Source organism: Oncorhynchus kisutch, linkage group LG16 (assembly GCF_002021735.2).
Source record: "Oncorhynchus kisutch isolate 150728-3 linkage group LG16, Okis_V2, whole genome shotgun sequence".
NCBI lineage: Eukaryota > Metazoa > Chordata > Actinopteri > Salmoniformes > Salmonidae > Oncorhynchus > Oncorhynchus kisutch.
In genome coordinates, this window is record NC_034189.2 from 47,274,513 (window position 1) to 47,289,512 (window position 15,000).

Below are 15,000 nucleotides of genomic sequence, written 5' to 3' on the forward strand. Positions count from 1 at the left end.
CTATCTCATCATCTCAAGTCATTTATACTCTACTTACATCTAGTAATCTATTGATCTCTATTCATCTCTACTAATCTCCTCATTAGACTCACTATGACACTGTGCAACTCATAAACACATTTCACTATTTTATTTTTTATAAATGTAAAGGATGGCTGATTCACTGTTTGAGTCAAGCCCGGTGATTGTTTTAATGCTGATGCTTGTGAATTTTGTTGAGTCAGTGATGTTGAATCTTCTGATGTAGCATTAACTCTAACTCTGATTAGTGTTGTTATTGATCGTAATACTCCTCATCAGGTCTGATCAGTATCATTGATAACTATATCCATCATCACGGCATATTGCTTAACATGAATGTAATAATGGGTTCTATTGGGATCGAAGGGAAGGTGAAACCTGTCGTCAGCAGAATAAACCTTCCATTCCCAGAGACTCTCTGGTGTCTGTGTGTTCCATTACCCTGCTCTACAGTGTACACTAGGGGAAAGAGAAAGGGTGGGGTCTGGGATGAGAGAGGGAGGAGGGAGAGAAGGGAGACTGGAGAGGATAGGTTGAATGAAGCGAAATAGAAAGGGGAGAGGGAGGTGGAGAGAGAAGGTGGGGTTAGGGGGAGAGAGAGAGATTACAGATCTCTCGCTGGAACCAGGGAGTGTGATGGTCTTCGGTTAGTTGGGGTCGTTTATGGGTCAGATCCACACACCATAGATTACCTCTGCTTTTTTTATGCATTGGAAATAGTAACAACTGTTTCAAACCACTTAATACAACAACAACAAAAACAAGCAAAAAACACATGGGTCAAGTATGTGAAATGCTTTTGAATAATTGATTGATTACCCAGCGTGGAGTTTGTACCTAGATGACAATTCCATTGGTTTCCATTGTATCCAGCTAATCTGCTGCTGAAGTATGAAGAACGTTGACATTTTGACCCAGCAGGTCTGGTTCAGAGTCCCGAAGTTAACGAAATCACACAGCTGCTCCTCCTCAGTCAGCCCTGTAATAGACTAATTATGCCATCTGTTGGCCAGTGCATGAACTACAACCCTGTATGGAATTTGTATTTTCTGAACTACATGAACTGATTGTGAAACAGGAAAGAAGCAGCATTCGTTGTTTAGTTGCACAGGTTTGCGAGTCAGCTATCCAATACTAGAACATAATAAATCAATGTGTGTCAATGAAAATCATTCTTCGTTATTTTTTCAGGTAAACAAATGCAAAGCAATGGTATGGTTTCACAGTTATTTTGGTCAAGTTTCGGCCGAGAACTTTAAGAGAATGTTATACCCACCCTTTAATGAGCCAATCAAATTGCGATGCTAGGTGTAAGTGCCCGCCCATTTCGGGTTCTTCCAAGTATCTGGACCAATCAACGAACGCCTCGGTGAGTTCAGCCATTTTGTATGAAAATCAAGGAAACCTGCCGCCGCTCCAGAGACCTGTGGATTATATCGAACGATGGAAGGGTGAGTGAAAAGATGTAGTTTCATGTCGAAAAGAAACGGAAATAATCTAACCGTAGTTTGACTTATTTTTTTAATATATATTTTTATATACAGCCATGCTGTTATGGAATCTGTTTACTATATTTGTGTTTTCTAGTAGTTCCAACGTTTAGTTTGAGACGAGATGATGCTTGAGACTTTCAAACAAGGCTAGCTAGTTAGCATTTGTTTGCGCGTGAGCGTGTCCGGAAGAGATGCGAACTAGTTGAAGTTCAGACTTAAGGGTTGATTTAAAAAAAAAATATTATACTGCAAATAACAATAAAAACGTTAGTTGCAGTTTTTCATGTAGACGAAAAATAACCACCTTTTAAAGTATTGCCAAATGTAGTTTTAAAAAACGCCCATCTTGAATCAACGTGTCTTTGTAGCTAGTTTCCGCATTCCATATGTGCGCTCGTGTTTGTGGAAGGCGAATGTCGTGTGTTCGGGATTAGGTTGAATTGTCGAATAACTCTGGTTATTAGCTGGTCAGGGGACATTTCAATTCAACGAAGTGAACTAACGCAACTTTTCACAACTTTTCACGAGTCAATTCCGTTTCTAGCTAACAATGAACTTCATAAAGTTAGTAACTAAACTCGCTCTTTCGTCCTGTATTTCCTCGTCTCCTCTATTTCCCCCCCCTTTGTCTCAACAGACACAAGTTAGATGCTGATCTGTATCCTATGGGACCTGGCTACGTCACAGACATAGAGTAAGTCTGCTGATAGTTTTATATTTACAACCAATCTAACATTTACAATCAATCTAGAATGTAATGTAACATTTTGAGTGATTTGCTGATTTGCTTATTGGTTGATCTTTTAGGAAAATGCACCCTGCCCTCTTTGGAGTAACTCAAATGAGTAACCCTCCTTTTCTCTCTCTCCCCAGTGTCTCAGTGGGTACCAAGGTAGGCATCTTTTCATTCACAATTTTATTCCTGATTTTTCTCTCTAGGTCTTTACCCCTGTCTTCTGTGCTAAAATATTGGTTAAAGTCTCTCTCCTCTCCGGCTGTTAGCATAAGTGTCTTCTCATTGTCTCTCTGTCCCAGTCAGTTTTCTAGCCTGGCTGTAACAGTAGCTGTATTGTAGAGAGATGGAGTGAGGCTGCTGGGCCACTCCAGACATGAGCACTATTGACTGACTGACACAGAGCTGTTTCATTAACTGTAGTCTGTATGAGCAAGACCATCTGTCTGACAGACTGCTCCTCTCCAGCCATAACTCTGTTAATACATTTACCCAGGTCGTATTTGTTGGTGCACATAGCAAAACCTTTTGCAACAGAAAATGGAAACAAGTTTGTTATTGAGCATGTTCATGTTTTCTTCCAGTTAGTGCTTAGTGAATACAACCCAGCTAGGCCTGTCTCTGTCTCCATGATGTATGTGGCTATGATCATTGTGAATGTTCCTTTCTCTTCCAGAGGGGATCTGATGAACTCTTCTCCTCCTACATCATGACCCCAGGTGTGTGTGTAGCTGATGGTTAATCAGAATGTTCTGTGCTGTTCTCTAGTAGCAAATGGCAATGTCTGTTAAACAGAATGTTCTGTGCTGTTCTGTAGTAGTTAATGGTGCTAACGGTAAGAAGTTAAATTAAAAAGGTGTCTGTGTTTGTAGCCAACGGTAATGACAGTAAGAAGTTCAAAGGTGAGATGCGGAGCCCCAGCGCTCCATCGCGTGTCATCCACCTGCGCCAGCTGCCCGGGGACATCCAGGATTCTGAGGTCATCAGCATGGGAATGCCCTTTGGGAAGGTCACCAACCTTCTGATGATGAAGGGAAAGAACCAGGTACACGCGCACACTACAGATCCTCTACCCTAAAGGTGTTCTCACACACACTACAGATCCTCTACCCTAAAGGTGTTCTCACACACACTACAGATCCTTTACCCTAAAGGTGTTCTCACACACACTACAGATCCTCTACCATAAAGGTGTTCTCACACACACTACAGATCCTCTACCCTAAAGGGGTTCACACACCCGGCTGATCTTGTGTGTGTGTGTGTGTGTAGGCGTTCCTGGAGATGAACACTGTGGACCAGGCTCAGACCATGGTGAACTACTACGCTACGGTCACCCCCCTCATCAGACAGCAGCCTGTATTCATGCAGTACAGCAACCACAAGGAACTCAAGACTGACAACTCACCTAACCAAGTGGTAAGAGGATACTTCCACCATTAACCCATACCAATATGAGACTCACTAACTTGTATGCCTGTAGCACATTTGTCAAATCAGTTTCTTTGTCATATGCAGAGGTTACAGCATAGTGCCCACAGGACAATGTAATAACAGTGTATGTTTGTCCTCCCCTCCAGAGAGTCCAGGCAGCACTGCAGGCGGTGAATGCTGTCCAGGGTGGCACCATGTTGGGCTCTACCATGTCCGGTATGGGGGGTGTAATGGGTGCTACCATGTCAGTTGGAGGGGGAGAGATGGGAGCCAGAGGCATGGCCACCCAAAGCCCTGTCCTTAGAGTCATAGTGGAAAACCTCTTCTACCCCGTCACACTGGAAGTCCTGCACCAGGTACGCACACTCCTCCAGTGTTTCTTAGTCATGAGTGTGTTCAAATGGTGTTCTTTAGCTTGTTGTCAAAATGCCTGCAGAAGGGATGTAACCTGTGTGTGTTCTCCCCTGTAGATCTTCTCCAAGTATGGGTCTGTTCTGAAGATCATCACCTTCACTAAGAACAACCAGTTCCAGGCCCTGGTCCAATACGCTGACCCCATGACGGCACAGCACACCAAAATGGTGCGTACCCCCCCCCCCCCCCCCCTCCTCTAATAAACCTCTTTCTCCATCTCTCTCTCTCTGCCGTCTCCAGATGGTCAGAACATCAATAATAGATGCTGTAAATGGACTTGCCTGAACTTCCACACCCCTAATCTCTCTGTGTCTCTGTAGTCTCTAGACGGTCAGAACATCTATAATGGTTGCTGTACTCTGAGGGTGAGTTTCTCCAAGCTGACCAGCCTCAACGTGAAGTTTAACAACGATAAGAGCCGTGACTACACCAGACCTGACCTTTCTACTGGAGAGCAACACAACCCTCAGCCTGGAATGGACCAGCACGCGATGGCTGCTGCCGCCTTCGGTAACACACACTTTAGACCGGTGTTTCTCAAACTTTTTTGTGCCAGGAGCTAGCACGTAGCTACCAGGGTGCTCTTCTGGAGACTCAAACTCACACTGAAATTAGATTCATGTCTTTTTCCCTCTCCCACCTTCTATCTCTTTCCAGGGTCTCCAGGTCTGATCTCAGCATCTCCTTATGGACACGGATTCCCCCAGGCCTTCACTCTACAACAGGCTGCCGGTACATCCCCACATTAACACAGTCAGCTGGTTCACTCTACCTGTAGCCTACTACAAACCTGTTCTTACTCCGTTTATTACACAGCTATTGCTACATTGTCAAATCATCGGTCGGTCTACTCCAGCTGCACAGGTTGGCCTCGGTGCTTGAGATATCGTGTGTGTTTCTTTGTATGTGTCTAGGTTTGTCTATGCCCGGTGCCTTGGCGTCATTCGGTATGGGTCCAGGGGGCATGGCCGCTAGTCGTCTCGGCCTGCAAGCCCTCGGCGGTGGAGGAGGACAAGCTGGCGTCCTATTGGTCAGCAACCTCAACCCAGAGGTCAGGACTGTTACTACCCACACACTCTTTCTCTCACCCACAAGCACACCAGTGTGCACACCAGTGTACACCCTTTCTCTATCGTACAAGCACACCAGAGTCAACTTTTCCCCTGGGCCCTTTAAATGGGTGTCTCCACAGTTTAGAACGAACAGTCTTGTTATCTTCCATTTCATGGCTTCCCTTTTGTCTATTCTTGAGTTGCTGGAGACACAATAATCCTTATATATAGACACCCCCCATGTTATTGTACTGTGTTATCTGACCTGTTGCATTGTTAATCTTTCTTTTCTCCTCCTAATGTTGCCATAGTGACAGTGTTTTAATTTAGACACTTGTGTTTACTGACCTTGTTCTTTTCTTTACCTCCTTTTCTTTTTTTATTCTCTCCCTCCCCATCTCATCCTGCTCTTTGCCCTTTATAAAAACTCACTCCTCTGCCAACTGTCTGTCTTCTCATCCTTCTCATCTTTCTCTCTCTATCTCTCTCCCTTTATCTCTCCCTCCTCCATGTGATCCTCCCGTGGACCTCTTGGCTGCTGACTGCTGGACTCCATCCCTCCATCCCTGACTCCACTCTCCTCCCCCACTTTACCCCTGTCCCCTCCCTCTTTCTCTCTCCCCCTCCCTGGTTCCTCTACCTCCCCCTGCTGTTTATAAAGAGCGTTACACCAAACTGCCTCTTTATTCTCTTTGGTATGTTATCAGCCTTTCGTTTCCCTTTATGACTTTAGATTTTACATTTACCTACTGTTACCAATAATATTATATCATCACTGTACCTACCTCATTCAGTCTTCATTTACCCTTATATTGACCTAAATATTTATTTTATTATTTTATCATTCTTTAATCTGTTTCACTTTATATATATATTTAATTACCAATTGGTACTGAATCTAACTATCTGTTACCTGGGCTGGTTTTCATGTTGTGGTCTGTCTGCCTGTTGGTTGGTCGATCTGTCTCTGAATCAGAAATCCAAGCTCTCCTTTACATGAATCAGTCGTTTCATTTCAATGGCCAGAAACTGAGTAGTGTGGTGGTATAGAACCTGTTGTCTGGGCATTACAGTAGTCTAGTCTGTCTGCTGTTGATCAAGGCGATCACATTACAACACTGACATTACAACTAAGTCTCTTTCTTCATGAAAAATGCATCTGGTTTGGAGTGTGTGCTGTGTTTTAACCTGTGTGTGTGTTCTCCAGGTGTGTATGGCGACGTGATGAGAGTGAAGATTCTGTTCAATAAGAAGGACAACGCTCTGGTCCAGATGGCTGATGGCACACAGGCTCAGCTAGGTACTGTGTGTATGGGACCGTACGTCTGTGTGTTGTTGTGTGCGTTGCAGTAGTTAGTAGCACGTGTGTTCTGTTGTTTGACGGGCTTGTCTTCTCCTCAGCGATGAGCCACCTGAACGGGGTGCGTCTCCATGGTCGGTCTCTACGTGTCTCCATGTCTAAACACACCACCGTACAGCTGCCCAGAGAAGGTATGTACACACACTACCATGTCTAAACACACAGCTGCCCAGAGACGATATGGGCCGTCTAACATCCCCTACTGTTGTGTCATGACATGTTCTACTCTATCCTATTCAAGGCCATGAGGACCAGGGGTTGACTAAGGACTATGCCACCTCTCCTCTCCACCGTTTTAAGAAGCCTGGCTCCAAAAACTACAACAACATCTACCCTCCCTCTGGCACACTGCACCTCTCCAACATACCGTACGTACACACACACACACACAACATCCCCTTTATGTTTGAGTGTCCTATTGCTTTCTCCTAATGCTTTCTTTCTCTCTAGTCCTGCAGTAGGGGAGGAGGATCTGAAGGCACTGTTCAGCAGTTCAGGAGCTTCAGTCACAGCCTTCAAGTTCTTCCAGTAAGTCTCAACACCCAACTACACTTTTATGACATCGCTACCTATGATCAAATCCAACTTTGTCACAAGCGCCGAATACAACAAGTGTAGACTATACCGTGAAATGCTTACTTACAAGCCCTTAACCCAACAGTGCAGTTCAAGAAGAGTTAAGAAAATATTTGCCAGGTAGACTAAAACACAATAACACGGTTATATACAGGGGGCACCGGTACCAAGTCAGTGTGTGTGGGGGGGGGGGGGGGGGGGGTACAGGTTAGTTGAGGTAATTGATGTGCTTGTCTTAATGACATCTTTACCTAATGATGCAATAGTTTTTGTGGCATCGCTACCTGACGATGTAATGGTCTTTATGACGTCACTACCCAGTGGTGGAATGGTCTTTATGGCATCACTACCTGATGATGTTCTAGTCTTTATGGCATCACTACCTGACGTAATGGGGAATCCTCTTTCCTGGTGTGTGTATAGGAAGGACCGTAAGATGGCTCTGATCCAGATGAGCTCAGTGGAGGAAGCTGTTGAGAGTCTCATCGAGTTCCACAACCATGACCTGGGAGAGAACCACCACCTCAGAGTGTCTTTCTCCAAATCTACCATCTAACACAATCATACACACACACCTGTAACTACAGAGTACAGACACACCTGTAACTACAGAGTACAGACCAAACCTGTTCATCAGAATGCCTTCCACGTCGTTTGTATGTCAAGTCTTATTCCACACGAGACACTTAATCATTCCTTTATTCTTTTTAAAATGTTTTTATCATTATTTTTACACAATTATTTACGTTTACTATGGATATAATCGGTTCATATTTTATTTTAGTAGTTCTACTTCTATGGAGGGAAACTCGCAACTCTCCAAGATACACATCTAGTATTTCTGTTTCTACACACTGCAGAATGCACATCTAGTATTTCTGTTTCTATACTCTTCAGAATGCACATCTAGTCTTTCTGTTTCTAGGTTACAATGTTTTATTTTTTTCCATTTGATATACTTAAAAAAAAATATATTCCATTGATTAATGTTTCCTGTTTCTACTGTCTGTCCTTGGGATCTTCACCACTAGTCATATTGATCTAACAAAATGCCTTTCTGCAACAGTCTAGTGCCTTAACCAGACCAGCTGGCTAGCCTTTCCATGCTATTACATTGATTTTATAAGATTGGACTCTCAAATAAGTGTTTTCTTTGAACATCAATAATTTGATTTGAAATATATGGCTGTGGTCTTCCCTTTTGATTTCTAGATGTACACTATGCATTCCATTGTATTTTTGTAACATTAGTAGTTCTATACTCTTATCATTTTCTATACCGTTTGATATCTACCAGTCACTGCGCATCAAGTCTTAATTCTTGCTCCAGAGGTGCCACTTAAAATCATGCAGCATTTAGTCTTTAGTGCCTACTTCACCCCTACTATTTTACACACACACATGCAATACTCCAATTTTATTTCATACAGCCGTAGATATTTAGTGCCTACAACACAAACGTATTTATTACCTTTGTTCTGGCACTGACTGTCTATATATGGCTTTTGCTAGAGATTCTTCTGTAGCATAAACGGTTTCATGTAGCTATTGATGGTTGATGTTATTGAGGACCAAAGTACCTACCACCCCTGCTACTTCAACGATCCATGTCAGTTTAAAAGACACCGTTCTAAACTCTCTTTTCTCACACTGGTTTGATTCTATGGTCCAAATCGCCTTTAGGGATTTGATTTTGTTTTCATTTTATACCTAATCAGTCAGCCACTAGATTTAAAAATTGTAATTTTGAGTGAGTTATACCTTGAATTTGTGATATTTGGTTTCTTGTCCCTTTCCTTTTTAATTACAGTTAAATTCCTCTGTTGGTGAGTACTTTAAGCATGAATATATACTGTATGTTGACCTAGTTGATGATATCACAGTGGATAGCTGTGATGTAGTTCTGTATTCCTCCCCTGGTAATGGTTGTCGCTTTTATTTTCCATTATGGGTTTTATTGGGGTCCGGGATCAACAGGATGTGATGTCATGAAGCAGTGGGAGGGTTTTTGTCAGTCTATATTTAGTGTTTTTGTACCACAGTGATTTGGATTAAAGATTCCATTTCATTCCAACATGTATATTTTGATATATAGTTAACAAACGTTGATTCCAACATGTATATTTTGTTATAAAGGTAATGCCAGCTTTCTCTGGGGGGCTGTAAAGATGAGTTTTGTATCACAAAGAAATTAAACTTAATGGAACACAGCCTTGTGTTTTTGATGTTTGTTGATTTCCAAATGGCCCCCTAGTCTCAAGGCACTACCCCTGGCCCCTACTCCCTATAGGCACACTTGTAGATCTGAAAGGATTTGAGAGGTTTTAAGCAAGCTTCTCTGCCTTCTGATAGGCTTGGGAATCTGGTCAATCCCTGTATGGCCACTTGGTGGAGCCAGAGCCATGTATAGGGATACAGTATACATCACTATCCAGGAAAATAATATGGCACTAGGTGGAGCCATTTCTCGCTCTGACTTTCTCCCCACTGATACAGAGGTGACTTCTTCACCAATTAGAGAGGATTAAATGCATAGAAATAAAATGAATAGAACAGGTGATTCATTGACTTGAACTAATGTTCTTTCATTCTCTATCTATGCATTTAATCCTATCTGATAGCTATCTGGATTTCAGTTATCTTTAGAAAAACTGGGCCCTGGTGATTATCTCTGACATCACCTTTGTGACATTTTCTTGTGATTTTACTCCTAGGACAATGCCTTCTGTTCAGTCCTCAAGTCCCATTTATAACCGTAGGGGTCTGGTGGTGGTGATGAAATAGTAATTTCCCGCCCACACAGTTGGATTTTCTTCAATATACAGTACCAGTCAAAAGTTTGGACATACCTACTCATTCAAGGGTTTTTCTTTATTTGTACTATGTTCTACATTGTAGAATAGTAGTGAAGACATCAAAACTATGAAATAACACATGGAATCATGTAATAATCAAGAAAGTGTTAAACAAATCAATATATTTTCTATTTGAGATTCTTCAAAGTAGCCACCCTTTGCCTTGATGACAGCTTTGCAAACTCCTGGCATTCTCTCAACCAGCTTCACCTGGAATGTTTTTCCAACAGTCTTGTAGGAGTTCCCACATATGCTGAGCACCCGTTGGCTGATTTTCCTTCACTTTGTGGTCCAACTCATCCCAAACCATCTCAATTGGGTTGAGGTTGGGTGATAGTGGAGGCCAGGTCATCTTATGCAGCACTCTATCACTCTCCTTCTTGGTCAAATAGCCCTTACACAGCTTGGAGGTGTGTTAGGTCATTGTCCTGTTGAAAAACAAATGATAGTCCCACTAAGCACAAACCAGATGGGATGGAGTATCGCTGCAGAATGCTATGGTAGCCATGCTGGTTAAGTGTGCCTTGAATTCTAAATAAATCAGTGTCACCAGCAAAGCACCATCACACCTCCTCCATGCTTCACGGGGGGGAACCACACATGCAGAGATAATTGGTTTACCTACTCTGCGTCTGACAAAGACACAGTGGTTGGAACCAAAAATCTCAAATTTAGACTCATCGGACCAAGTCTCTTCTTATTGGTGTCCTTTAGTAGGGGTTTCTTTGCAATTTGAACATGAAAGCTTGATTCATGCAGTCTCTGAACAGTTGATGTTGAGATGTGTCTGTTACTTGAACTCTGTGAAGCATTTATTTGGGCTGCAATTTCTGAGGCTGGTAACTAATGAACTTATCCTCTGTACCATTCCTATGGCGGTCCTCATGAGAGCCAGTTTCTTTATAGAGCTTGATGGTTTTTGCAACTGCACTTGAAGAAACTTTCAAAGGCCTTGACATTTTCAGGATTTGACTGACCATGTCTCAAAGTAATGATGGACTGTCGTTTCTCTTTGCTTATTTGAGCTGTTCTTGCCATAATATGGACTTGGTCTTTTACCAAATAGAGCTATCTTCTGTATACCACCCCTACCTTGTCACAACACAACTGATTGTCTCATATGCATTAAGAAGGAAAGAAATTCCACAAATGAACTTTTAACAAGGCATACCTGTTAACTGAAATGCATTCCAGGTGACTACCTCATGAAGCTAGTTGAGAGAATGCCAAGAGTGTACAAAGCTTTCATCAAGGCAAAGGGTGGCTACTTTGAAGAATCTCAAATGTAAAATACATTTAGATTTGTTTAACACTTTTTTGGTTACTAGATGATTCATATGTGTTATTTGATAGTTTTGATATCTTCACATTTATTCTACAATGTAGAAAATAGTCCAAATAAAGAAAAACCCTGGAATGAGTAGGTGCATCCAAACTTTTGAATGGTACTGTATATATTTTATAACTGCCCTTGTAAAAAAAAACGAATCCGTCATTATCCTGCATATGAAGCGGGCCAGTAACCAGAGGGTTGCCAATTCAGATCCCAGGGCTCATGGGGAATATCTGCCGGGAGTGAGCAGACAGCCGGAGGGCTGCTGGCAGTGGCCTCTATCCCATGTCCTACATACTGCCTTTGCACCCTTGAGTAAGGCACTTAAGCTCACACAGCTCCAGGGTTGCTCTGCCCTGTTCTGCTCGTGTGTTGAGTTGTGTAGAGCATCTACAAGCTACTTCATCCTCCTGCATGTGTGTTTAAACATACACGCTCTAGACCGGCAGAGAAATGGAGAGGAGCGAGACAGGAGACTAGGACGGAGGGGTAGAGGAGGGATGAGAGGTGTGTGTTTAAACATGCTTGCTCCAGACCAGCAGAGAAATGGAGAGGAGCGAGACAGGAGACTAGGACGGAGGGATGAGAGGTGTGTGTTTAAACATGCATGCTCTAGACAGCCACCTTATGAATAATTCAGTCAGACAGTCAGACCACATGCAGCTGGGTCTGGGTTGTTTGGGTTAGGATAGTTCGTTTATTATTAATTTATTTTGGTTATGATGGTTAGAATGGTTTATTACACAGAGCAGACCCAGTATGCCAGTAGATGTATTATTTTACAGCTGTATTTGGGTTATATTGGTTATGATGGTTAGAATGGTTTATTACACAGAGCAGACCCAGTATGCCAGTAGATGTATTATTTTACAGCTGTATTTGGGTTATATTGGTTATGATGGTTAGAATGGTTTATTACACAGAGCAGACCCAGTATGCCAGTAGATGTATTATTTTACAGCTGTATTTGGGTTATATTGGTTATGATGGTTAGAATGGTTTATTACACAGAACAGACCCAGTATGCCAGTAGATGTATTATTTTACAGCTGTATTTGGGTTATATTGGTTATGATGGTTAGAATGGTTTATTACACAGAACAGACCCAGTATGCCAGTAGATGTATTATTTTACAGCTGTATTTGGGTTATATTGGTTATGATGGTTAGAATGGTTTATTACACAGAACAGACCCAGTATGCCAGTAGATGTATTATTTTACAGCTGTATTTGGGTTATATTGGTTATGATGGTTAGAATGGTTTATTACACAGAGCAGACCCAGTATGCCAGTAGATGTATTATTTTACAGCTGTATTTGGGTTATATTGGTTATGATGGTTAGAATGGTTTATTACACAGAGCAGACCCAGTATGCCAGTAGATGTATTATTTTACAGCTGTATTTGGGTTATATTGGTTATGATGGTTAGAATGGTTTATTACACAGAACAGACCCAGTATGCCAGTAGATGTATTATTTTACAGCTGTATTTGGGTTATATTGGTTATGATGGTTAGAATGGTTTATTACACAGAACAGACCCAGTATGCCAGTAGATGTATTATTTTACAGCTGTATTTGGGTTATATTGGTTATGATGGTTAGAATGGTTTATTACACAGAACAGACCCAGTATGCCAGTAGATGTATTATTTTACAGCTGTATTTGGGTTATATTGGTTATGATGGTTAGAATGGTTTATTACACAGAGCAGACCCAGTATGCCAGTAGATGTATTATTTTACAGCTGTATTTGGGTTATATTGGTTATGATGGTTAGAATGGTTTATTACACAGAACAGACCCAGTATGCCAGTAGATGTATTATTTTACAGCTGTATTTGGGTTATATTGGTTATGATGGTTAGAATGGTTTATTACACAGAACAGACCCAGTATGCCAGTAGATGTATTATTTTACAGCTGTATTTGGGTTATATTGGTTATGATGGTTAGAATGGTTTATTACACAGAACAGACCCAGTATGCCAGTAGATGTATTATTTTACAGCTGTATTTGGGTTATATTGGTTATGATGGTTAGAATGGTTTATTACACAGAGCAGACCCAGTATGCCAGTAGATGTATTATTTTACAGCTGTATTTGGGTTATATTGGTTATGATGGGGGTATATATATATAGGTCTGTTCATACAGATAAGTATTTATTATTGCAATGCTCTTAATACTTTGATTATATACATTCTTGCAGCACAGATGCGCTACAATGATAACTACATTATTGTGGAACAGTACAAAGGTAGTAATACCTTAATTGTACAATAAAGGAGTAGTAACTAATTGATTACACATTTTGTACAGATGTAGTAACTGGATTGACAGTGATAATCTAACCTAACACTGTCAGTATTATCCTAACCCATGTTATGTACATGTGGATACATACAGTTTAATACAGCTGAACTAAGCGGCTTCAGAGCCGCGAGAGCAGTGAGTCAGACACTGTCCCCAGAGGTAAGAGACTGAGAGACTCCGCCAGCTCAGAGTGAGAGAGGGAGGGAGGGAGGGAGGGAGGGAGAAAGAGGGAGGATGGGGAGAGGGAGGGAGAGGGAGGGAGGGAGGGAGAAAGAGGGAGGATGGGGAGAGGGAGGGAGAGGGAGGGAGGGAGGATGGGGAGAGGGAGGAAGAGAAGGAGGTGAAAACAAGCAGTAAGGAGATTCTGGCAGCAGCGGGAGCTGAGAATCAGATTCACCACGAGGAGTGTTGTCACCGTGAGAGACTGTTGGAAGGATCGCCACGTTATTCACTCTGTCGGTCTGTCTCTGTGCCAGTCTGTGTGTGTCTCTGCCAGTCTCTGTGTGTTGATCCGTAAAGAACATTGTGGAGTGTGGACCATGAAGCCGAATTGTATTTTACATCCAGATCAGCAGAAACAGACAGAAGAGGAACTTGGGACGGGAGGAGCGTGATAGCTGGTGATCTCTGATGAAAACGAGCAGCAATAACAGGACCCAACCAGCCACTCTCACTGAGGAAACCATTAACCTGTCGTGGTTTATTGACCCGAACAGACATCTGAAGAATATTCAAATGGAACTCCCTTAATAGGTGTTCAGGACCAGATAGAAACTGGCCAGTACCGAAACATCTTTCCTTCAGCACCAAAACAGAATCTGTTACTGGAGTAACTGGTCAGTACTGAAACAGAATCTGTTCATGGGGAAACTGGTCAGTACCGAAACATCTTACAGAGGAACCTTCATCACCAAAAACATCATTTCTCACTGAAGAAAGTGTTCAGTACCAAAACAACTCCCTGAGGAAACTGTTACGAACCAATATATCTCTTACGGAAGACAGTTCAGTCCCTGCGAGCTGAGTGGAGTCAGGATGTTCGGTCCCCAGACGACATTAAACCCAGATTGGATTTGGCTTCGCGTCTCATTGTGGAGTGGAGGAGAGGAGTGGAGAGAAGAGGTTTCTATTTGTGCTGATAGTGTGTGATCGATAGAGACAGGACGACATCGTGAGATGGCTGATAATTCATCAACGCCAGCATTTATAGAAATACAGAAATATGTCAAATAATAACAATGTCTCATCAATGTAATCAATCATCAATGAACAGACAGTGGACTTAAGATTGAGGAGAATGAAAGTCACTAGTTTGGATGTCATATTCAGGGGAGCACAAGTTGTACAGAGAGGATAAGGGAGGACAAGTCTCAGACCCTGGCAAGAACATAGACATTCTTCCTGTA

At 42.2% G+C, this 15,000-nt stretch overlaps 3 protein-coding genes across 4 annotated transcripts in view; all 3 read left to right on the forward strand.

The window, feature by feature from the left end:
- The window catches only part of LOC116354012 (paralemmin-1), a 19,081-nt gene extending 18,646 nt beyond the window's left edge, over nucleotides 1-435 (forward strand). The window contains exon 6 of the mRNA XM_031792669.1: nucleotides 1-435. This exon is cut by the window's left edge and continues 1,883 nt beyond it. The gene's annotated coding sequence lies outside the window, so the exon portion shown is untranslated.
- Nucleotides 436-1,384: 949 nt separating this feature from the next.
- Nucleotides 1,385-9,059, forward strand: LOC109885943 (polypyrimidine tract-binding protein 1). Of its 2 annotated transcripts, none has more exons than XM_031792668.1 (17): nucleotides 1,385-1,472; nucleotides 2,152-2,208; nucleotides 2,388-2,406; nucleotides 2,924-2,966; nucleotides 3,120-3,292; nucleotides 3,520-3,666; nucleotides 3,828-4,037; nucleotides 4,152-4,262; nucleotides 4,416-4,605; nucleotides 4,753-4,827; nucleotides 5,010-5,146; nucleotides 5,809-5,842; nucleotides 6,355-6,447; nucleotides 6,549-6,638; nucleotides 6,749-6,875; nucleotides 6,958-7,035; nucleotides 7,507-9,059. In XM_031792668.1, exons 1-17 carry the CDS (start codon nucleotides 1,465-1,467, stop codon nucleotides 7,637-7,639), a joined length of 1,725 nt encoding a protein of 574 aa, XP_031648528.1. In that variant the 5' UTR covers nucleotides 1,385-1,464; the 3' UTR covers nucleotides 7,640-9,059. The 2 variants fall into 2 exon arrangements, with proteins under 2 accessions (XP_031648528.1, XP_031648527.1); XM_031792667.1 differs by having other exon boundaries at nucleotides 1,393-1,472; nucleotides 2,322-2,406.
- A 4,898-nt stretch (nucleotides 9,060-13,957) lies between these two features.
- Nucleotides 13,958-15,000, forward strand: part of LOC116354013 (ephrin-A2) — a 25,350-nt gene continuing 24,307 nt past the window's right edge. Inside the window, exon 1 of the mRNA XM_031792670.1 lies at nucleotides 13,958-15,000. This exon is cut by the window's right edge and continues 626 nt beyond it. The gene's annotated coding sequence lies outside the window, so the exon portion shown is untranslated.

Coding starts and splice junctions, on each gene's coding strand:
- LOC109885943 (XM_031792667.1), top strand. Junction 2,407..2,923: donor GTGTCTCAGTGGGTACCAAG/GTAGGCATCTTT, acceptor TTTCTCTTCCAG/AGGGGATCTGATGAACTCTT. Junction 7,036..7,506: donor ACAGCCTTCAAGTTCTTCCA/GTAAGTCTCAAC, acceptor GTGTGTGTATAG/GAAGGACCGTAAGATGGCTC.